The sequence below is a fragment of the Triturus cristatus genome, chromosome 3_2 (assembly GCF_964204655.1).
Source record: "Triturus cristatus chromosome 3_2, aTriCri1.1, whole genome shotgun sequence".
Classification (NCBI taxonomy): Eukaryota; Metazoa; Chordata; class Amphibia; order Caudata; family Salamandridae; genus Triturus; species Triturus cristatus.
Window position 1 is genome coordinate 903612705 of NC_140584.1, and position 24839 is coordinate 903637543.

The 24839-nt window shown below is 48.8% G+C and overlaps 1 protein-coding gene across 1 annotated transcript in view; it reads left to right on the forward strand.

Annotated features, from left to right (window-relative positions):
• Positions 1 to 24839, forward strand: part of LOC146858424 (multidrug and toxin extrusion protein 1-like) — a 332280-nt gene that overhangs the window by 95012 nt on the left and 212429 nt on the right. The window contains exon 6 of the mRNA XM_085646918.1: positions 13477 to 13519. Coding sequence (XP_085503044.1) covers positions 13477 to 13519 — 43 coding nt within the window. The remainder of the gene's footprint in view (positions 1 to 13476; positions 13520 to 24839) is intronic.

Here is a 24839-nt window from a genome sequence, read left to right on the forward strand (position 1 = left end):
TTGTACCGGATGTATAAGCCTGTTACAAATGCAAACTGATTGATTTTGCCAATGCATGATAAAGGTTCTGGAAAGCTAATGAAAAGGTTCAAAGACATTTTGGAACGTGTGATAAGTCGTTCCTAAAAAACATCTAATTGCAGCACTCACTTGTCTGGTACAACTGCAGTTTTTCTTGCAGCATTATATTTTCTGTGAGGATATTTAGTGCAACTGCAGCCCTGGTTCCCTCCTTAGGAGTTCAACATAGTGATACTGGAGCTTTCCAGATTCATTGTACTCTTGTGAGGACATATGTCAGCTGGATCTTGTAACTTGAGCTTTTCAGCTCAATTGTATTCTCATGTAAGGATATCTGTTGTCTGCATGACTCAACTGTTGCTTTCCAACCCCATTGTGTTCTCCTCAGAGGATATCTGTCAGCAGTCTTTTGCAACTGCAGCTTTCCAGATTCATTGTACTCTCCTCGGAAGACAGTCAGCAGTATTGTGCATCTGCATCTATCCAGCTTCATTGTACTCTTGTGAGGAGGTCTGTCAGCAGTATAGTGCCAGTATCCAGCTTCATTGTACTCTCTTGTGAGGACGTCTGTCAGCAGTATAGTGCATCTGCATCTATCCAGCTTCATTGTACTCTCTTGTGAGGATATCTGTCAGCAGTCTTGTGCAACTGCAGCTTTCCAGATTCATTGTACTCTCCTCGGAAGACAGTCAGCAGTATCATGCATCTGCATTTATCCCACTTCATTGTAGTCTTGTGAGGACATCTGTCAGCAGTATCATGCATCTGCATTTATCCCACTTCATTGTAGTCTTGTGAGGACATCTGTCAGCAATATAGTGCATATTCATCTATCCAGCTTCATTGTACTCTTGTGAGGACGTCTGTCAGCAGTATAGTGCATCTGCATCTATCCAGCTACATTGTACTCTCTTGTGAGGACGTCTGTCAGCAGTATGGTGCATCTGCATCTATCCAGCTTCATTGTACTCTCTTGTGAGGTCATCTGTCAGCAGTATTGTGCATCTGCATCTATCCAGCTTCATTGTACTCTCCTGTGAGAACGTCTGTCAGCAGTATAGTGCATCTGCATCTATCCAGCTTCATTGTACTCTCCTATGAGGACGTCTGTCAGCAGTATCGTGCATCTGCATCTATCCAGCTTCATTGTACTCGCTTGTGAGGACGTCTGTCAGCAGTATAGTGCATCTGCATCTATCCAGCTTCATTGTACTCTCTTGTGAGGACGTCTGTCAGCAGTATCGTGCATCTGCATCTATTCAGCTTCATTGTACTCTCTTGTGAGGACGTCTGTCAGCAGTATCGTGCATCTGCATCTATCCAGCTTCATTGTACTCTCTTGTGAGGACGTCTGTCAGCAGTATCATGCATCTGCATCTATCCAGCTTCATTGTACTCTCTTGTGAGGACATCTGTCAGCAGTATAGTGCATCTGCATCTACCCAGCTTCATTGTACTCTTGTGAGGACGTCTGTCAGCAGTATAGTGCATCTGCATCTATCCAGCTTCATTGTACTCCCTTGTGAGGACGTCTGTCAGCAGTATCGTGCATCTGCATCTATCCAGCTTCATTGTACTCTCTTGTGAGGACGTCTGTCAGCAGTATAGTGTATCTGCATCTATCCAGCTTCATTGTACTCTCTTGTGAGGACGTCTGTCAGCAGTATAGTGCATCTGCATCTATCCAGCTTCATTGTACTCTCTTGTGAGGACGTCTATCAGCAGTGTAGTGCATCTGCATTATTTCGGCTTCATTGTACTCTCTTTTTGTTGGAGCCGGCCTCGTGGCGTGGTCCTGTTCCCCCTCGCTAAGCCGCACAAGGTCCCATGCACCTCGGGGCTCCTCCATTTTGGATTGTACGTGACTCTACGTAACCACCTACGTGACCCCGCTCCACCCGGCCTCGGTCCCAGCGAGGCCCGACATCAGGGCGCCAACCCCTGGCCAGGGGGATACCACGTGAACACCTCCCCACTCCCGGCGGAGGGCAGTATCGATGGGACCCCCAACCGTCCTTCCACACCTAGGTGCGATCGGCCCACAGCTCTCTTGGGCCTGGCGACTCTCCTGCTGGGCGTCTGGCCGCTCCCGACCCGGCCTCTCCGCCCCCCCCCCCCGGGCGCAAGGGTCCGGACATCAAAGGGCTCCAGACCTATATCTGGGGCGACCCGGCAACAAGACGGCAGTTGTATCCCGGAGTCCAGAGCCCTGCTGATCGGATCGCGGCTGACCCTACGGAGAAAGACTCATCCTGAAACTACACTCTGAGCCCTGCTGACGACGTCGCGGCTCCATCGTGCTTAAAAGACCTTCACGAACCTTTGGGGCCCTGCTGACGCTGTCGCGGCCCGACCTTGTTGAACTTACCATCAGAGCCCAGCTGACCTCGTCGCGGCTCGACCGAAGCGGACCTACCACCGGAGCCCTGCTGACTGTGTCGCGGCTCGACCCAAGCGGAACTACCACCCGAGCCCTGCAGACACCGTCGCGGCTCCCCACGTCCGAGCTGCTTTGAGACCAGCACGCAAGGTCTGGCGCAGAGCCTTCCCGTACCAGGCTGGTACTAAGACTGTCCCGCTACCCTACCCCCACAAAGACATTGAGACTCTTCTGGATCACTCGATCCCCCTGTAAATATATTGAATGTGCTACCATTGATAAAGTACCAAGATAAGCAACTGATACGGAGTCCTGTGTAGTGGTGTTACTGGGCCTAGTACGATCACAGGAGAAGGACCTCTCCTAGGAGGCTTCTCGGCGGCGCTCGGCTATAACTTTGCGGTAGGAAGGGGCCCGGGAGTAGTCCCCCCGACTCCCCGGTAGTCCTCCCTCCAACATTTGGTGGCAGCGGTGGGATCCGAGCCAGACGCAATCGTACAGGCAAGTAACGCACCCACTACCTAACCAGACGGAAAGAAGGGAACCATGAACGGCCAAGAAGCAACCGTGGCCGCAACCTTCCAGCCGGAAAGGCTGGAAGAATACACCCACAAGGAACTGAAACAATTCTGCAAGGACAAAGGGATCCCAACCACAGGATTGGGCACCAAGGAAGAAATGCAGAAAGCCCTGAAAGCCTGGGCAGAATCCGAGACCACTCCACCCCGAGCCGAAGGGACCTCGGCCCGGGACGGAAACCTGCCACCGACCATGACCCCGACAGATGGGGGGCGAAGCATCCCGGAAGCCGGCCTATCCCACGAAGAAATGCAAGAACAGGAGAGGGTCCGGACGCACGAAATGGACCTCACACGACTCCGGCTGGACGGTGAACTCCTGCTGGCGGAGAAGAAACTAGCCTTGGAGCAACTACGGCTGCAGGAGGAAATCGAAGAAAAGAAACGGCATCGAGAACTAGAAGAGAAACGGCTAACCCTCGAGCACGAGAGGGGCCTCAAGGAACTCGAACTAAAATCCAAAACGGGGGAGACCAGCACCCCCGGGGCACGGGACGCTCTGCCACTGACCGAACCAAAGGTTCATATCCCCAAGGATGTCGTCAAGGAATACTACAAAAACGACGACATCCAGCAGTGGTTCCGAGCCTACGAGGTAGCCATGACCTCCCATCGGGTACCCCGGAAGGATTGAGGTGCCGGCCTATGGGGGAGGTTCCTCAGCGAGGGCCGGGATACCCTGCTGCAACTCCCCGACGCGGTGATGACATCATACGACCACATGAAAGAAGCCCTACTCACACGCTACGGACTATCAGCCGAGATGTACCGGCAGCGCTTCCGGGACTGTAAGAAGCTCCCCGGTACCACATGGGTCGAATACGTGGACTTCTTCAGCCGGGCCTTTGAAGGGTGGATAAAAGGGAGCAAGGTCACCTCGTACAACGAACTGTTCGACCTCATTGTCTGGGAGCACCTCGCCAACAACTGCTTTGTGGAACTAAGGCAACACCTCCTGGACAGTAAGCTGACCGAGCCCCGGAAGCTCGCCGCCGAAGCCGACCGATGGGTCAACACCCGGGTCCCCCGGAACCCCGTGGGGGACTACCAACGGAGTACCACGGGACCTCCTCGCCAGCGGGGCAGAGGAGGGGGGTCCCACCGCAGTCGAGAATTCCCGGCCGGGCTGCCCAGAAGCCCGCCACGAGGCCAAGCCGCCAACCACACGTCCCCGACCATGGTCCGAAGAGGGACCCCCATCGCCAGGCCTGGACCCCGACCAACAGTGACCTGCTTCGGCTGCCAACAGACGGGCCACTATGCGAGCGACCCGGCCTGCCCCGTGAACCGACGTAACGGGACCGCTGGGCCCCCTCCCCGACAAATAGCCGCCGCAGCCCTGGGGGAAGGAGAGGAAGAGGAGGAAAACCGCGAGGACGGGTCCCCCGAGTGGGAACCAGCTGCTATGTCCCTCGTATGCCTGGGCCCCCGAGAAATGGTGCCCCGAGCTGCCATCCCAAGCAACACCCAGAAGTACCAGCAGTGGGTCACCATCAATGGACAACGGGCCGAAGCCCTCCGGGACACTGGGGCCAGTGTGACCGCTGTCCGCTGCCACCTGGTGACCCCAGAACAAATCCTGCCGCATGTCCTATGCCCTGTCCGGACCGCGGACAACACCGAAAGCATGTGCCGGATGGCCAGAATCCCCTTCGAGTGGGGAGGAGTGTCAGGCACTCTAAAAGTAACTGTCCGTGACGACGCCCCGGTGGACTGCCTCCTGGGGAACGACCTAGAGAGCTCCCCCTGGGCCCAGGTGGAGCGCCGAGAGCATCTGGGGATGCTAGGGCTGCCCGAGTGGGCCTGCGCCACCACCCGGTCCATGACCGCCCAACCAGCCGCTGCCGCGGCCCCCGACGAGCCTACGGGTCAAGAACTGCCACCGTCATCCGGCACGGAGGAACCTGACGATGAGGCCGGACCCTCCGAACTTTCCCCCGACGAGGCCGCCTCCCTCAGCGAGATCCCCGAGCTGGCCCAGTGGCGCCACGACAGGGGCCCCACCCGCGAACAATTCCAGCAAGAGCAGAAGGCCTGCCCGTCCCTCGAGGGGGCCCGACAGCAAGCGGCCGCCCAGGCCTCGGGGGACCCCACGGGAACCCACTGGATCTATTGGGACAATGACTTATTGTATAGCGAGTAGAAAGTCGCCGAACTGGGAGCCGGCCGAGTGTTGGTGGTTCCCCTCCGATTCCGAGAGTTCCTCCTGAACCTGGCGCATGACGTGCCCCTCGCCGGACACCTCGGGCGAGACAAAACTTACAGCCGCCTAGTGACCCATTTCTATTGGCCCCGAATGCGGAGAGACGTGGACCACCACTGCCGGTCCTGCCCGACCTGCCAAGCTAGCGGAAAGACTGGGGGTCGAGTCAAGGCCCCCCTCCAACCGTTTCCAGCCGTCCACACCCCGTTCGAACGAGTAGGGATCAACATCGTGGGGCCCCTCGACCCCCGAAGTGCCCTGGGACACCGCTTCATCCTGGTACTGGTCGACCACGCCACCCGATACCCCGAGGCCATCCCACTCCGCACTGTGACAGCTCCAGTGGTGGGCCGGGCCCTGATGGGCATCTTCTCCAGGGTGGGGTTCCCCCGAGAAGTGGTGAGCGACAGGGGTACGAACTTTATTTCGAAGTACATGAGATCCCTCTGGCAACAATGTGGGGTCACCTACAAATTCACCACCCCTTACCACCCCCAGGGGAACGGACTGGGCGAGCGGTTCAACAGAACCTTGAAGGGGATGATCAAGGGCCTGGAGGAGCCCCTGAGGAGGAGATGGGACGTCCTGCTGCCCTGCCTTCTGTTCGCCTATCGAGAGGTACCGCAGAAATCCCTGGGCTTCAGCCCCTTCGAACTATTGTATGGGCACCCCGTCCGAGGGCCCCTCAGCCTGGTCAAGGAGGGCTGGGAGGCGAACGCCCAAGATGCCCCCCCCCGACGTCTACCGGTACCTCCTGACCCTGCGGAACCAGACTCGGAAGTTCCGGGCCCTGGCAGAAGCCAACCTCGAAGCCAGCCAAGAAGACATGAAACGCTGGTATGACGAAAATGCCTCGACCATCGAGTTCGAGCCGTGCCAGCAAGTCTGGGTCATGTCGCCCGTGGACCCTTGCGCCCTGCAGGACAAGTGGACCGGGCCCTTCAAGGTGGTCGAGAGGAAGAGCCCCGTCACCTACCTGGTCGACATGGAGTCCCCGAGGAACCCCCTCCGGGTCCTACACGCCAACCGGCTCAAGCCCCACTTTGCCCGAACTGAACTAAGCCTGCTGCTGGCTACCGACGATGGGGGCAAAAGCGACTCCGAGCCCCTACCAGACCTCCTGGGGTCCTCGGGCCAAGACGGCTCCTTGGAGGGCGTCCACCTCTCCGCCACCCTGACACCAGAAAAGCGCCATGACTGCCGGAAGCTGCTGCAACCCTTCGCTGCCCTCTTCTCTCTCACGCCCGGGGTGACCCCCTGGTGCGTCCACGACGTGGACACCGGGGACAGCCCCCCTGTGCGACACCGCGCCTACAGAGTACCTGACCGAGTCCGAGCCTGCATACAGACCGAGGTCTCCAAGATGCTCTCCCTCGGAGTCATCGAGTCATCCGACAGCCCGTGGGCCAGCCCTGTGGTCTTGGTGCCGAAGGCCGCCGCCCCCGGCACCCCCCCGGAACTCAGATTTTGTGTAGACTACCGGGGCCTGAACGCAGTCACCAAGACCGATGCCCACCCCCTGCCACGGGCAGACAAGCTGATCGATCGCTTAGGGGCCGCCCGCTACCTAAGCACCTTTGATCTCACCGCTGGGTACTGGCAGATCAAGCTCACCCCCGGCGCCCAGGAACGATCCGCTTTTTCCACCCCCGATGGGCACTACCACTTTCGGGTGATGCCCTTCGGTATGAAGAATGCCCCAGCGACCTTCCAGAGGCTGGTGAACAAGGTCCTGGCTGGGCTAGAAGCTTTCAGCGCGGCCTACCTCGACGACATTGCCGTCTTCAGCAACCACTGGGCCGCGCACCTAGGACACCTCGGAGAAGTCCTGGCCGCTCTCCAAAGGGCCGGGCTCACGATTAAGGCCAGCAAGTGCCAGATCGGTCAAGGATCTGTGACCTATCTGGGCCACCAGGTGGGGAGTGGCCAGGTGGCGCCCCTCCAGTTAAAGGTCGATGCCATCCAGGCGTGGGAGCCCCCCGCGACCCAAACCGCTGTCCGGGCCTTCTTAGGCCTCACCGGCTACTACCTGCGATTTATTAAGGATTATGGCAGTATTGTGGGGCCCCTCACAGAGCTCACTTCCAAGAAACAGCCCAAGGCGGTGCACTGAACGCCCCGCTGTCAGACCGCTTTTGAAGCCCTCAAGGCGGCCATGTGTGCTGCCCCTGTGCTACAGGCCCCTGACTACAGTAAGGAATTTGTGGTTCAGACCGATGCCTCGGAGTGCGGGGTCGGGGCGGTCCTCTCCCAGATGGACACCGAGGGCCACGACCGACCTGTGGCCTTCATCAGCCACCGACTGCTGCCACGAGAACAGAGGTGGAGCACCATCGAGCGGGAAGCCTTCGCCGTGGTATGGGCTCTCAAAAAGCTCCGGCCCTACCTTTTCGGCACCCACTTCAGAGTCCAAACTGACCACCGGCCCTTGCGGTGGCTAATGCAAATGCGGGGCGAGAACCCCAAGTTGTTGCGATGGTCCATCTCGCTGCAAGGGATGGACTTCAACGTGGAGCAGCGGCCCGGCAACGACCACGCCAATGCCGACGGCCTGTCCAGATTCTTCCGCCTCGGCGAGGAGAACCCCCAAGGAGATGGGTGACTCTCCCTGCCTTCAGCTGGGGGGGACGCGTGTTGGAGCCGGCCTCGTGGCGTGGTCCTGTTCCCCCTCGCTAAGCCGCACAAGGTCCCATGCACCTCGGGGCTCCTCCATTTTGGATTGTACGTGACTCTACGTAACCACCTACGTGACCCCGCTCCACCCGGCCTCGGTCCCAGCGAGGCCCGACATCAGGGCGCCAACCCCTGGCCAGGGGGATACCACGTGAACACCTCCCCACTCCCGGCGGAGGGCAGTATTGATGGGACCCCCAACCGTCCTTCCACACCTAGGTGCGATCGGCCCACAGCTCTCTTGGGCCTGGCGCCTCTCCTGCTGGGCGTCTGGCCGCTCCCAACCCGGCCTCTCCGCCCCCCCCTGGCGCAAGGGTCCGGACATAAAAGGGCTCCAGACCTATATCTGGGGCGACCCGGCAACAAGACGGCAGTTGTATCCCGGAGTCCAGAGCCCTGCTGATCGGATCGCGGCTGACCCTACGGAGAAAGACTCATCCTGAAACTACACTCTGAGCCCTGCTGACGACGTCGCGGCTCCATCGTGCTTAAAAGACCTTCACGAACCTTTGGGGCCCTGCTGACGCTGTCGCGGCCCGACCTTGTTGAACTTACCATCAGAGCCCAGCTGACCTCGTCGCGGCTCGACCGAAGCGGACCTACCACCGGAGCCCTGCTGACTGTGTCGCGGCTCGACCCAAGCGGAACTACCACCCGAGCCCTGCAGACACCGTCGCGGCTCCCCACGTCCGAGCTGCTTTGAGACCAGCACGCAAGGTCTGGCGCAGAGCCTTCCCGTACCAGGCTGGTACTAAGACTGTCCCGCTACCCTACCCCCACAAAGACATTGAGACTCTTCTGGATCACTCGATCCCCCTGTAAATATATTGAATGTGCTACCATTGATAAAGTACCAAGATAAGCAACTGATACGAAGTCCTGTGTAGTGGTGTTACTGGGCCTAGTACGATCACAGGAGAAGGACCTCTCCTAGGAGGCTTCTCGGCGGCGCTCGGCTATAACTTTGCGGTAGGAAGGGGCCCCGGAGTAGTCCCCCCGACTCCCCGGTAGTCCTCCCTCCAACATTTGTGAGGACGTCTGTCAGCAGTATAGTGTATCTGCATCTATCCAGCTTCATTGTACTCTCTTGTGAGGACGTCTGTCAGCAGTATAGTGCATCTGCATCTATCCAGCTTCATTGTACTCTCTTGTGAGGACGTCTGTCAGCAGTGTAGTGCATCTGCATTATTTCGGCTTCATTGTACTCACAGGTGAGATCATCTGTTGACTGTATAGTGCAACTTTAGCTTTCCAGCTCCACTGTACTCTCCTGTGTGAGCATCTGTTGGCTGTATAGTGCAGCTTCAGACTTCCAGCTTTATTGGGTACTAGAAAGAGGGACCAGCTGTGAGATCTGGGTCCGTGCCAAAAGCTGCCAGGAGAAAGCTCATGGAACTCTGGATTGCAGACAAAGAAATAATGAGCCTGTCTCATATTGGACTAGTCAGGCGGCCAATGTCTCCTAGTTAGGACAGTCAGTTTGTTGCTGTTACTGGAGTGCTAGCCAAAGCAATAAAACATTCCTGCTGCAGTGCTAAATAAATAAGGAAGGATTGCTTTGCATATATAAAGCATAGATGAAGTATTATATTAATTGTGTGATACCAGAGTGTACTTTTCAGATGTAAAATAGTCTCCAGTGACGGTGGAGGCGCTCACCCAAGCTGCCAATAGAATAAATGCTCATGTGGGCTGATTCAGCATGTGACTGATAACATCTCAACCCAATGATTTAAGGTTCCCCAGCCCATTAATCCAACAGCTGAAAAAGGTGACCCAAAACACCTTTATGTATTTATGGAATATATATTGAATACAGTCATTCTGCCATAATTCACAAGTGCCAATACAAGCGCAATTACATTTGATGCCTAAACCTGCCAATTCATTTAAATGATTATAGAGTGCATTTATTTTGCATTTTATGATCACCATATTTTACAAAAAAATTCCTTCCTGGAAGATAATCTTATCATCGTTCTTCAAAGGTGACAGCTAAACTCAGTGCAGAAAGAGAAATGTATTTTGAAATTAATGTTTAGTTCTAGAACTATTCCTCCTTTGGGGTTAGCCTTCTTATTCTCCTGTACATTATTTGTCTCTATAGCTTTACTGTGTGTCTAGTAGGTTGGGTCTTGTTGCTCATGGGTAGACTAGATTACAGTATTCCCATCACTACAACATGCCTCCACTATGTTGGGCTTTTGGAGAATTCCATATGGTACTTATCTTGGGGAGTTCTCTGCTGCATACCAGTGGTGGTTTCTATGTATGGTGCAGTCCGCCAAAAAGAAGGTGAGCACATACAGGGCATGCCAGTCATTTCTCACACTTCTGCCACAGGCAGTGCTTCTGCACTGCAATATCTGACTCGCGTTGCACCAAATCCGCAAAACACACACATAGTCCAGAATGTCCCAAATAGGCCAAACTACAGCCGCCTCCGTTTGATGCAGGCTCTCCTGAGAGCGTTCAGGGGTCTGAGGAAAATATGAGCTCTTCAAAGTCTTGTTAGGAAAATGAACCACTATATAAACTATACAAATGGAGTAGCTACTTACTCAACCACGTAGTGCTCATAATAGCTCCAAAAACTCTCATCACAACTGCAGTGATCTGTATTTTTCGTCTGTCTTTATGCCACCTTGCACTTCATCTTTGTTCAGGTTCTTTGAACTGCTAGCCCCTTTCCAGAGGAGATCCATCTCAATGGAGCATGAAGCGGAATCTTCTCAGCCTGCTTTCTGTCCCTCCCAAGGCACAGGGTTTCAGGTTATTGGACCGGCCTGTATCCACTACCACCTTGCACTTCATCTTTGTTCAGGTGCTTTGAACTGCTAGCCCCTTTCCAGAGGAGATCCATCTCAACGGAGCATGAAGCGGAATCTTCTCACCCTGCTTTCTGTCCCTCCCAAGGCACAGGGTTTCAGATTATTGGACCGGCCTGTATCCACTACCACCTTGCACTTCATCTTTGTTCAGGTGCTTTGAACTGCTAGCCCCTTTCCAGAGGAGATCCATCTCAACGGAGCATGAAGCGGAATCTTCTCACCCTGCTTTCTGTCCATCCCAAGGCACAGGGTTTCAGATTATTGGACCGGCCTGTATCCACTGCATTGCTGTGGGTTGCTCTTCGGTTTCTACTGGCTAGACTTCATAGAGCTTACGCCCTGGTTGCTCATAACCAGTGCATTTGTGTGAAGAAACTAATTACCAAAGTCACTAGTTAGGGCATAAAACTAAAACATCTCTTCATTGGTTCGATCAAGCTTTCATCTGCCCATCGATTAGTCACCCACTTGATCATCTATAATATCACGCAATCGCACCAATAAATTAAGAGGCACTTTCAGTTCTAAGCCAGGCGTATTGGCTTTGAAATGCTTGTTTCCATCACATTAACACTAAGGTCCTTATTTTGAGTTTGACGTTCTTCGTCTGGGACCACCACCACGGTGGTCCCAGGAAGACCATACTGACAATAGGTGTATCCAATCCGTGAAATGGCTCCTGAGGCCTAATTATACTCCTTTGGTGACAAAAAAGCCACAAAAGTGGAAAGGAAAAGATTTCCTTTTGTTATTTAATCCTCACACACCCTACTGGTGTCATGCTTCATCATCGGGTTCACCCAGACTCCTAAAGGTCTGGATTGGCTCAACCGTGTTTCAGGGAGCTCTTAGGAGATAAAGGCCAGGGGGACTTAAAGAATAAAAATCCTACTACACCTCCCGGTATCCCTTTATTGGTGGTGGTGTAGTGGATGTGGGTAAAAACGTGTGTTTCTAGGAGGTTATGGTCCTCAGACTCTAAAAGACTGCCAAAATGTTTCAGCACAAGTGGTAGGCCAAGAATGGTCCTGGGCTTTCGTCAGGGCAAAAAATTATATGTTATGTTATGTTATGTTAATGGAATTTGTAAAACGCACTGTTACCGTTAGGTGTCCTGGCGCTAAAGTGCATTGCCAACTGGTCCAGAGGGTGAAATCGTGAGTAAGAGGTCGTGAAGTCATGATTAAGGGGGTAGTTAGGGGAAAAGCCAGGTCTTAAGACCCCTCCTGAACTCAAGGAGGCCTGAGGCCTCTCTCAGCAGCTGGGGGAGGTTGTTCCAAAGTTTAGCAGCACAGTAGAAGAAACTACTGCCCCCCCCAACTGGCTGTTTTAACACGTTGAACTTGTACCTGTCTTGCTGAGGCTGAGCGAAGAACCCTGGATGGAGAGTACCAACGTATATGTTTCCTCATAAAATCAGGCCCACTTCCTTCCAGAGCTTTAAAAACAATGCAAAGGGCCTTGAATTCAATCCGCTGTCTTATGGGTAACCAATGGAGGTCACTAAGTCCCTTTCTTATGGATACAAACTTCGGAATGCCCAGAAGAAGTCTGGCGGCAACATTCTGTGCCGTCTGTAGTCGACTGAGTTGCCTTTTATGTATATTAATGTACAGAGCATTGCAGTAGTCTAGGCGGGACATGACCAATGCCGTTACTACTGTTCTAAGACAGTCATTCGAAAGAAAACGTTAAATTTTCCTCATAATCCTTAGTATGAAAAAACAGGATGATACCACCTTGCTAATTTGGTCAACAAAGGACAGTCTGGGATCGATCAAACCAACTACGCTGACCTATGTATAAGAATTGAAGGTGCAGAAAGCATCGTGGTATATAGTGATAGTAAAAAATAGGAAGACCACCAATCCCGTGGTGCACCCATCGGCTGAATTCTGAGTTGAATCCAGGGTAGGCTGGAAGTGTGGTGGTGGTATCACGGCAGCAGTGTGTTAGGGTCAACACAGAGCATAACAAGCAGACCACCGCAGTGACAACACCTACTGCACATTCCTGCATGGTGTGGCATGCACCATGTTGTGCGTGCCACACCATGCACGAACGAAGGTGAAATTACAAGGGGGCACATCATGAGCCCCTTCACACGCAGCTCTATGGCCAGATGAGCTCGGGGGCCCTCTTCCCTTCATTTCCACCACCCTTTTCATAGCGGGTTCCCTGCCATGAAATGGGCAGTGTAAACGCAGGTCGTAATATGGCAGCATCGGCACCACCAACATTTACTGCCCTTTTCCACACTGCCAGCGCCGTGGGATCCCGGCCGAGGGGGCTGTATTGTGGCGGTCTCATCTTCGCCATCATCATTCGGCAGGTGGATCTGTCATGGTGGTGGTGGTGGTCGTACCACCATCGTGAGTACAGTTGTCACAGGACCATCGCACTCGTAATAAGGCCCTTTCTTGTTTTTCTTGAGTTTTTCGTTTATTAGAAAATATTTGTATCACTCCCAATTGAGAATTAATGACAATACCCAACAAGTCTAATGATGGAGTTTATTTGATTTAGTGTTGTCATTGCATTTTAGTTACGCGTCTATTGGGTTGTGTGAAATGTCATTTTCAAATGTATTTTTGTTAATTTTTCGATCTCATTTACCAGAACGAAAACGTATGCTTTGCCTGTTTTCTAACTTGCTATGCCAGTTTTAAGTGTAATGCTTTCTTTGTAGATTTTGGCGGACTAGCCCAAACAATTTTTGCAGCCAATGCCACCCTCCTCCACTTTTCTTTGTACTAAAGTATTTTTCAATGCATTATTTTCCTTTTACAGATTGGCACAGACCTACGTCTTGATTTTCATCCCTGCTCTGCCTGTGAGTTTATGTCAGAGGTATTATTTTATTGTGAATCATTATACAAATCTGTGTTACAGAATGTCCTGCGTTCGCCCTTGATTCTTTTTATTCTGCCTTCCTTCATTTCACCTTCCTCTCCTCCTTTACTTGTGTTTCCTTCAATTCCCTCTTTCGTCCTCGCCTCCTTCCCTTCTCCTTCCCTCCCTCCTTCCATTGTTTCTTTCATCCAACCCGCAAAGCATTTTTTCTTCCCTCCCTCCCTCCCTCCCTTCTCTGTTCCTTCTTTTCCTGTTTTAGTTTTATTATGCCCTTCTAAGCGCTAACTAGTGTTCCTCAAGAGGTGCACTAACATTGGTGATCCTGCTCCGATTGAAAGCAGGAGGTCTGACTTTTTCTTAAAAGTAAGGCAAGTGATCTGAGCTGGACAAGATTGTGTGACAGGGAAATTGACTATCCGAAATTTTAGCTTATATCTCTGTACTTTATTTTGCTCCATCGGAAAAATAACCCAGTTTACCATATTGCCAGTTTCTTTAAAGTGCCTCCAAGAGGGAGATTCTCAAACATTTAGCGCTGGGTTAGCATCACAATAGTGACGCTAAACAGCACAATTTTGTTTTCCTGATTCACTTTCCAGTGCCAAACTTGTTTTGCTTTGTAAGGTACACAAAAGTAATGCAATGCAGCGCAAAAGCTTCTTTGCATTACTTTGCATCAAGGGGGCGTTACATGGGTGGTACATGGGTGTTCCCATGCAACCACCCATGCTTTTGACACTAAACCCTATCTACTAACATTAATAAACAGGGTTTAGCGCCAAAAATGTACACCGCTGTGGAGCTGTTAAAAGCTGTTAAAAGTTAAAATGTTCATTTCTCCTCTCTTTTGTATGTGCATTGCACTTTACAGCACGCATACAAAGTAGGAAAAGGTTTTCCACTTGCCTAGCCATATTATTGTACAGGAATGGTACCCTTCGTGTACAAAACCTATGGTAGACACAACCACGCACAATGGAAGTGTGCCGCTAAGGGTTGTGCCTGGCGCACAGCAGCTGAAGTCAGCGCCGGCGCTAGGGAGAGGGGAGGAGAGAGCCAAATCTCTGTGAATATGGCGTTCTCCTGCTCTCTCCCTGTCACGTAATGCAGTGCAACATTTTTGGCTGCTGCACTGCATTCTATGACACCTTTGAGTAGGATCTGCTTCACATGATTACCCCCCTCTTTTTGCTGCTATAACACTGTTTTTCGACTTTAGTCTGGTTAGGGCCCTGCTATTCAGTACCACAGCCTAGCTGCTTCCTCTCTAAATTGATTCCATGTACCTTAGATACATCAGAGATTGGATTCTGAGGTACCCTTATAAGTCCCTAGTATATGGTATACTATGTACCCCAGTGGCCTACCAGGGGCTGAAGCACGTATTATGCCACCCCTGGAAAGCCCTCCAAAATGACACCACAGATCTGCTACTGCAGCCTGGGTAAGGTGGTGCATGCACCCCTTACTGAGATATAGGTTCACTATATCTCACCTTTCACTGCACATAGAAACCTATCAGTCACCCCTATGGCAGGCCTTATCAATCCTGAAGGCAGGGTGCTTGGTTATATGTGAGAGGGTGCCCAGGCATGAGCTGAGCCCCTCTGCAGCCTTCAGAATCTATCCTCTGGGGTTGTCAGTAGTGCAGCCTGACCATATACTCTTATGTGCATTATAACTAAAATGGTTAATGCTAACTTCGGTCTGGCTGCACGGAAACATGTCATGTTTGGTGTCAAACACCTTGGAATCATACCCCCACATCAATAACTGATGTGAGAATTTGATCCCACCCTTCTAGAGGGAGAGGCATGACAGCACCGGTATACCGGGTACCAACTTAACAGAGCCCTGGCATCACAAAGTGGATGCTGCAGCCACAGACATGGGTCCGGCAGTGGAGGTCTGGACAATAGGTTTCCTGTCACAGGGAGGTGTAACCACCTCCCAGACAGGCTGATGTGTATTGGGGCTGGGTGGGAGCACTCACAGAGTGCTTTGAAATCATGCACTGGGGGCACATTTGGTGTCCCTGTGCATAGTCCAGCTCAAACCAGTTCAGGGGCTTCCAGCCCCTGCTCTGGCATGAAACTGGACAAAGGAAATGGGTGTAGCCACCCCTCTTTCCAAACCCTCCCATAGGTGGGCCACCTGAGTTAGTCCAACCCCTTTCTTAGGTATAAGTAAGGAACCCCTGGCAACAGGACTTTAGAAATCCCTGGACAAAACTCTGCAACTGAATCCTGGAACCTCAACGCTCTACTCAAGATTAGAGGACTGAAGAAATCTCCCATACCCTCAAGTAGTGACTCCCCTGCTTGGCAGGCACCAACAAAGCAATTGCTGGTCTGCATCTCCGAAGCTCCCGCCAGACGCCGAAGACTTTGCAACACAGAAAGAGGATTTCCAGACTTCTCAGAGGCCGATCTGAGTCCCCACCAAAGCTGAGACCCGCAGCCCTTGTGAGTAATGTGGAACCGGAACTCCTGGTCGCCGTTCACATTTGCATGTGCATTGACTTCTCAACGTCTCTTGAAGTCGTGCTTTGGGTTACTTGTAGCCCACACCCCAAGCAGAGAATTCACCAGAGATTGTTGGCCTAGTCACCCCAAGTGACCCGTGGGCCACCATTTTGTGATTCCTCTTCACAAAATGGTGGCCCACTGCGATCCCGGGTCTGTCGACTGGTGGGTCCCTGTGAAGGTAACTCTGACTTTTTTTGGGCTTCCCTGGTTGCTCCAGGTGTTCCCTCACTCCTCCTTGCTGGTGGAGTCCCTCAGACTTTGCTGGTCTGCACCGAAGCATTTTCCTCCTTTCTGCGTGGGTTAATGTTGCCAAGGCTTGTTGTGTCCAATCTGGGCACTGACGCTGCAGCACTCGACATCCTTCGTGGGACAGCTTGAATCCAGCTCCTGGTTGTCCTCGATGCCTCCTGGTCCTCGTGGCTGAAGAGTCAAGTTTCACCTTCTTCACCTGAAACACCTGACATCGGTGGGCATTCGTCTATCGTGCCCCTGGTCACTGGCACGTGACCCAGACTCTGTCCCCTCTGCTTTCAGGTTCTTCTCGACTTTGATCCAGGCTTGGATCTCTTCAGACACTTCGCATCTTCCCGGCAGCAGCACTTCTTTGCCAGCTCCCATTGAAAACGACGACGAGACCCGACAACTTTTGACACCTATGCACCCGGCTTCCCTGGGTGAGGTAACTCGAGTACTCCGGTGCTCCCGTGGGTGTTGACCCTAGAACTTCCTAAGTCCAAAAGGGTTTGGTCCTAGTCCATTTCTAAGTGTACCTAATCTTTAAAAATCTAACCGCGTCTTTCCCAGTAGAAGCTAACGGGAGCTCGCAGCTGTGTTCTCACACTGCACATGGCCCCTGTGGGTCCCCTGTGTCACTACCTTGTGTGGTTCCTTGGGGTCCCAGCGATTCTACAGGTTCTAGGCCATGTTTCTAGTTAAGTCGTGGTTCTTATACCACTATTTTAGTATATGGTTTGGCTCGCCTCTAGGGCCTGACGTGTATTTGTGCTAGTTTACTGTAATATTTGAAGTGTAACTTATGTGTTTGGACCTCTAGCCACATAAAGAGACTGGTAGGATGTGTTTAGAAATAAATACATATATTTTATATACATACCTGATGTGGTTGCCTTTCATTTGGTCATTCAAGAGATTTAAGACCGGTAAAACAAGCTACTTTACATTCCTTCAATACTTAGCCGGAAGGCTGCTCTCCATAGCTACCACTAGGATAGCTTTCAATAAAGGTTGTCTTTAACCTATCATACATAAGGGGTTGTTTGGATTGGTACAGGGTGCCCACTATAACTAGTGGACAGCATATACCAGGCCAACCTCTCACATTGGGTATGTGTCTTATCAGAGGAAAGAAACTAAAGGACTAGACATGGATAAATCCCTTCACATAAAATAACTGTTCAATGATAAATAATGTTCACATGGTGTTTGTGGTGCTAATTTCTCTATTTTTTTATATAGAACTCACTAGATCCCTCCCGATAATTCTAAATAACCACAAACACTAGTGTGTCATTTATTTCTATAAACCTTTTGGCCCTTTGGACCTGAGTATACCAATTCTCTTAGTGATGGTGATGGATGTTGGAGTGTCAGGGTGAAATCAGACATATCTGTTCTCCAGCGGTATTTGGACAAAATATCGAGTTGTAAATATGGGGAGACAGAAATAACAGAAAAAAATATTGTGATACAAAAATATCGAGATGAAGAAATATCGTTGTCAAGAATATAATTTTTTTCAGGTAAGTAATACTGTCAAAATCATTGTTGATAATATCGTTTTCAATAATATAGTTGTAAACATTTTTTTTTTTCATTATCTTAATGTGTATAGTTCATGTATTAATTTTATGGTATTATTGTTTGTATAATTGTTAATAATATTTTTATATGGTTTATATTTTTAAGGGATTTATTATTTTTTAATGTACTTGCTAATAGTAATTTATGGTGTTGTAACCGATTGCTAGTTTTGTAGGGGGATAGGGTGGGAAGTAAATTAAGTATAAATTATTTAACAATTTATTATTAATTTATTACTAATAATTTAATAGATTATTAATTATGTAAATTGTGTAATAGTTATATTTTATTGTTATAGTTTAGGTGCATGCTGCTGGGTTTGTAGGTGTATACTGTGGAAAGTTAATTAAGTAATAATCAATTAACAATTTAATATGTATTATTAATTATTTAATGTATTATTAATGATGTAAATTATATAATAAATATATATTTTTAGTTATATTTTAGATGTGGGCTGCTGGATTTGTAGGGGTATAGGGTGGTAAGATACTTGAGTTATTATTAATTTATTATTAATTATTTAATTGATTATTAATTATGTAAATCGTGAAATATCTTTATATTTTAGTTATATTTTAAGTGCAGGCTGTTGGGTTTGTAGGGATATAAGTTGCGAAGTTAAGAAATAATATAAAATCTATTTTTTATGTATTATTAACTATTTAATTGAGAATTAATTATATACATTATGATATACTTATTTATTTCAGTTACATTTTAGTTGTGGGTTGCTAAATTTGTAGGGGTATAGGGTGGGACGTTAATTGAGTGATAATGAATAAACAAATAATTATTAACCAATTAGTTAATTGATCAGCAACTTTGTAAACTGTGTTATACTTATTTTTTAGACATATTTAAGTGTGGGCTGCTAGGTTTGTAGGGGCACAGTGTGGGAACTAATTATGAAATTGTTTAATAATCATGTAAATAATTTAGTTGTTTGTTAGTTTATATATGTTCTGGTTACTTAATAAAGTTTATGTTAAGAATGTTATATTTGTTCTAAATTAATAGGGTTATTCAAATATGTAATGTGTTTGAAGTGAAGTACTTTCCCTACTGTTGCTTAGACTGGACTGGGAATAGTAAATGTAACCCCTCCGAAGTCCAACAGTTTTGCTACTGTTGCAAAGACTAGGGTGGGAATAGGAAATCTTACCCCTCTGAAGTCCAACGATTTCCCAGACTCTAGCTGGAGTGGCGATTGATAAACACTTTGCTCTATAAGGAGTCAACAGCTCTTTCACTGGCTTCTGGCCAAACTGGGCTGCAAATCTAAACAGTGTCTCTACTACTCTTGCTGTTTGCAATGCTCTTAAAGTTAGTAGGTCCCATAACTGAGCATTAAAAACAGTTCCCGGATAAGAGAAATTACTGCCCTTATCAATCCTATTCCCCTGGACCACAAATACTTTGGATTTTGTTATTTTTGGGCCTCACACCAGTACAAATGACTTTTTATGATTTACTTTGAGATCCAAAGAGGCGTTAAAACCTACAAAAGCGTCCAAAGATTTCTGGAGACTATTTGCTGTCCTTGAAATAAGGATGGCATCATCCGTGTATGAAAGGGATGCAATAAAAAAAAATCCAGTCTTGGAAAATGAAGATTTTTACCCAGCACTAAATCTCCAACTCGTTGATGTAAACAAGAAATAGAAATGGGGCAAAGATACAGCCTTGTCGGACACCTTCTGTAGATAATATGGACCACGTTTGTTTCCCGTTATACCATGTCGGATCTTAACTGTAGTATTTGAATGGAGCCTACGTTATAAGGGAACCAATGGTGGCTTTACTCCCATGTCTCCCAAAATAGACCACAATTTGTCACAATTGACAGAGTCAAACGCACAAGATAAATCCATGAAGGAAAGATGTACTGAGCACTTCATGGACTTAGTATACTTGCTAAAAATCAGTGACCAATTGAGGCACTGATCTACTGTGCCCATACCTTGTCTAAAATCATATTCATTTTTTGAAAATATGTTGTTCTCGGCGGCCTAATCTTCTAGGCAGTCTTAAAGAACCCTCCCTAATATCTTAACCGTTTAATCAATTAATGACACAAGCCTATAAGGTCATTTTTACCCCTATTCTTATGAAGGGAACCGCTGTTGCCTCCTTACATGACACTGGAAGAGGTCCAACAATGGCAACTCTGATTGAATTTGTTATAAGAGGTGCCCACATGAGAAAGTTTTCTTCAAAAAGATCAATTGGAATCCTATTTGTACCTGGGGCTTTAAGACGGGAACCCTGCGAAATAGCAATCTCCACGTCTTCAACTGTAATTGATATACTAAAAGTAATAGCTTGGTCCATAAAATCTGTTGTCACTATTCCTGGTCCTATCTGAGAACTCATTTTGTGAAAAGGATTAAAAAAAATTACAATGTTCTACCCAGCTCTCCCCTAAAATTAGAGAATACAATTTGTGACAAGGGACATCTACAAATATTGGACCATTAATTACATTCCAGAACTTTTTCGAGTCCTTTAGAACACTTTAAGTCTTCCCATGCTTCTGTCCTCAATTCAGCCTTCCTCTGTTCTACCGTTACTTTGTAATTCTTACGCAAAACCTTCACTAAGTTTTTGTCCCAAGGGGAGGCCTGAAGATCTTTTTGGGATTTAGTACAGGCTCTATTAAACCAAGGTGCTAACAGCTTCTCCTTTGAATGAGCACTTTTCGTCATCAGCTCAGTTGAGATGACAGTACATAGTGTTTGAACATCCTGAAAAATATCTTCAGAAGATGACTCATGATTTAAATAACTAAGTTTAAGATTCATATTTTCACAAATAGGTTTATGCTCAAAAGCCCTCGGGTTTACTCAATCTCATTTCAGTCTGATTCACTGATTTGAATCATATTTAATTGGGATTTCGGGCAACTGACTTCTCCCATGATCAGGCATGACCTTTTTTTGTATTACACATAAGAACAATCATGTAGTAATGCAGGTGTTAGAAATGGGGGTTTCTAATTGGCAGAGGTAGGTACCTTTGTCCAAATAGGGACCCCCTGATTCTAGTCAGGGTAAGGGGTAACACACTTTAGATAACCCCTGCTTACCCCCTTGGTAGCTTGGCAAGAGCAGACAGGCTTATCCCAAAGGCAATGTGTAAATTATTTGTACCAACAAACACAGTAACACGGTGAAAACACCACAAAAGGACACCACACCAGTTTAGAAAAATAAAATATCTTTATCTAAACTAAACAAGACCAAAACAACAAAAATGCAACATACACAGTTAAAAATATGACTTTCAAGAGGTTTCAGGAACTTCTACCATAGAAAACTATGGATGCATGACTCTTCACCAAAGTACCTGCAGATGCGTCAAAGTTCAAAAGTCAAACAGCCGCAGTGTCGGAAAACAAAGAGATGCAACACTCCTGAGACCTTGGCGAGGCGATGCAACCGTCCCCCTGCACGCCGAGGAAGGGTTGTGCCGAATCCGGTCTGTACGGGGAGTGATGGCTCGATTGTTCGTGATGGTACCGGTCCGTGAGTGATGCATCGGAAGACATTGCTGCACAGGTATGTTGCGTGGAAATCTGGGATGCATCGCCAATCAATGTGGCATTGAGCAGTGCCACGTCGGTCCTCTTCAGCCGCGATCCCTTGATGCGTCGATGCTTGCAGCGGCGAAAGGCGCTGCGGCGGTTTCTGCAGTGGCGTGGCGATGCGTGGAAATTCTTCTTGCGCCGTGGAGATGTGTCGGGAAAACAGCCACAAGAAGAGCGATGCGCCGATTTCTGTAGTTCTTTGAGTTTCTTCTTGCTTCCAGTTCCCAAACAGCAGCAACAACCTCCACAGGCTCCAAAACTGGCACAGGCACCTCATGGCAGGCTAGAAATCATAGCAACTGCAGGCCAACCCCAGAAACACAGCAAGGGCAGTACTTCTCCCCAGTCTCTCCAGCTTTTCTCCCTGGCAAAGGTTCCTCTTGAATTCCAGGAATGATCTAAAATCTGGGGTGTTAGGTTTAATACTTATAGCCCAAAATGTCTTTGTTCTTTTTGTGCAAGGAGCACTGAGCCCAGTTCAAACCAGTTCTGGGGGGCACTCTGCAAGTGCACAACAACATCCATTGTCAGTGTGAGCCTTGGCTCCAGACACACCACAGGGGGCAGCATTGTGGAAAGCAGGCACAGCCCTATTCAGGTACAGGTGCTAATGTTCCCACCACTCCAAATGCACATCATGCCTATTCAGCCTAATACTGACTCATGCAGACTCCTGGAGCCACTGCACATCCCCAGCCCCTGTCACTCCAAAGTCAGACAGTCAATCCACAAACAGGCAGAGGCACACAGGATGGTTGAACAAGGAAATAGCCACTTTATAAAAGAGGTATTTTCAAATACACAATTTAAAAAACATCTTTACTAAAAGATGTGTTCTCAAATTCTGAGTTCAGGGATACCAAACTCCAATTATAATCGTATTCCTATGGGAAGATATGCGTGTAAAATGTTACAAGGCATTCCCCATTCTGTCCTATGGGGCAAGATAGCCTTTCAATGGTGAAAAAACTAAATTGGCAGTATTTCACTATCAGGACATGTTACACACACCAGTACATGTCCTACCTTTCACATACACTGCACCTTGCCCAGGGGGGTACCTTGGGCCTACCATAGGTGTGTCATATGTGTAAGAAAACGGAAGAGTATTGTCTGGTAAGTGGGTACACTTGTGAAGCCAACATGGCAGTTAACAAACTGCGCACAGGCAGCGCAGTGGCAGGCCTGAGACATCTTTTCAGGGCTACTCATGTGGGTGGCACAATCAGTGCTACAGGCCCAAAAGTAGCATTTGACTTACCAGCACACTCAGTGCACTTTACTAGGGACCTACTGGCAAAAGAAATATGCCAATCAGGGAGAACCAATCACAATACCAAATTACACAGAGAGTATATGCACTTTAGCACTGATCAGCAGTGGTAAAGTGCTCAGAGTCCTAAAGCCAACAAACAGAAGTCAGGAGAAGATAGGATGGAGAAGTAAAAAGTTTGGGGATAACCCTGCAAAGAGGGCCATTTCCAACAGCTGGTATAACATACATCGTCTCAGGTATCATACTTCCTCTCAGGCATGATCTATTCCTCTAGTACACATAAAAACAAGGGAGGCAGTGCTTTATAAAAGCAGCTTTTCCGCATCCATTGCTTTTCTCATCTCTGCACTGTCTGCCGCCTTCTCACAGTGATATGAGTTCATTTGATTTTACTCTGGGATGTTTTTACTCTATTTCTATTTGGCTTTTATTTCTCATTTGTTCCTTTGTTTTCTAGCAGTGACCCGCAGTAAGCTATTTCGGGCTCCTCATAAGCAGCTTATATATTGAAGTGGACCAGTGGTCGAAGTGGGGAAAAAAAAGTAGGGTAACTGTGGGTGGAGAATCAGAGGGCAGGAATAACCGGAATATTGGTTCAGTGGGCGGAGTCAGAGGTGTGGCCAGAAAGAGTAAAACTTCAAAAAATTTTGTATTTGGCATTTCACTGACTAGTTACAGCTTATTACGATATTTGATTCAACCAATGGATACACATGCTTATTTAAGGATTAATAGGAGTTATTGACACCAAAATACATTCACAAAGTGGAATATATTTCCAAAAACAGAATGTGTCAAATACGCATAAAAGTGAAAGCACAAGCCATTTGTCTCTGAGCCATGCAGTTTCAGTCATCGGCACTTCTCCCATTTTTTCACAAGAGCAGTTCAAACAAGAATGACAAAACATCCCAGTTTGCAAATGGTTTCGACAAAATTATGACTCTGCCATATTTGACACATAATGCCTCATCTACTGCATAATCTGACAATTTTACCTAAAGAATTGTTTGTAGCTCACACGGATCAAATGTTACTAAAAAATATGACTTGTGTTGATGCGAAGTGGAGGGCCCTTTGCAAAGGCTGACTAGTCACCTTACTCACTGCTGCATTTGCATATTACACTGGTACGAATGAGGCAAAATCTTTGCAGAGACTGTTGGTATGTTTAAAAATGTCAAAATAATATAGTATCAGAAAATGTATTGCATCATGCTACAGCCTTTTTTAGCTGCATAATTAAGTCAACACTGCAACATAATTTTGACCTCCATTACGGCATAATTCCAGTGGCCCCAAAGCATGTAGCAGGTTAAAAGTGCTTGTGCATGAAGCAGAGAGATTGTTAAGTCTGCAAACGTAGGGGCTCATTATGATGGCGGGCGGACCTGAGTCTGCCCGCCATTGTTGCGGTGTTTGGGACCACCCACCAGACATGCGCCGGTCTCACCACTGCAATTAGGATGCACCCGCCACACTGGCGGGCGCATCCAGGGCCTTTAACATTGAGGATGGTGCTGCTGGCTGCAGCACCGTACGCAATGTTAAAATGGCATGCACTGCATTTCCCTGCACTGCGTGGCAGGCACCATGCGGTGCCTGCCACGCAGTGCAGGGAAATGCAGCGGGTACCATGGGTACCCCCCAGTGCAGCAACACCTCCCCCCCAAAACAATGAATCCCTTTCCCCCTGTCTTTTAGCAGTTGGATGACAGCCGCAAAGACAGGCAGAAAGGGATTTCGTAATTCCTACCCCACTGCCGCAATGCTGCCCTATCTTTTGGTTCCACAAGGTGGGCGAAAACGGACTGCCTTGCGGAACCGTGGCGGATGGTCTTTGCGTTCGCCACGCTTCCCTGAGGTTTCCCCCGCCATCATAATCTGAGGGGGGGGGGGGAACTGCTGTCAGATGGTGGAAGGACCTCCACCGCCGGCGCTGCGTTGGTGGTCCTTCTGCCATCCTAATGAGCCCCTTAGTTTGGTGTGCGTGCAAATTGTGCATGGCTGTTTCCTGGTGAGTTGCACTACTACTGCTGATACAAGGACAATGGAGGTAGCAATGGGTGAGGTGGACTGGCCGCAA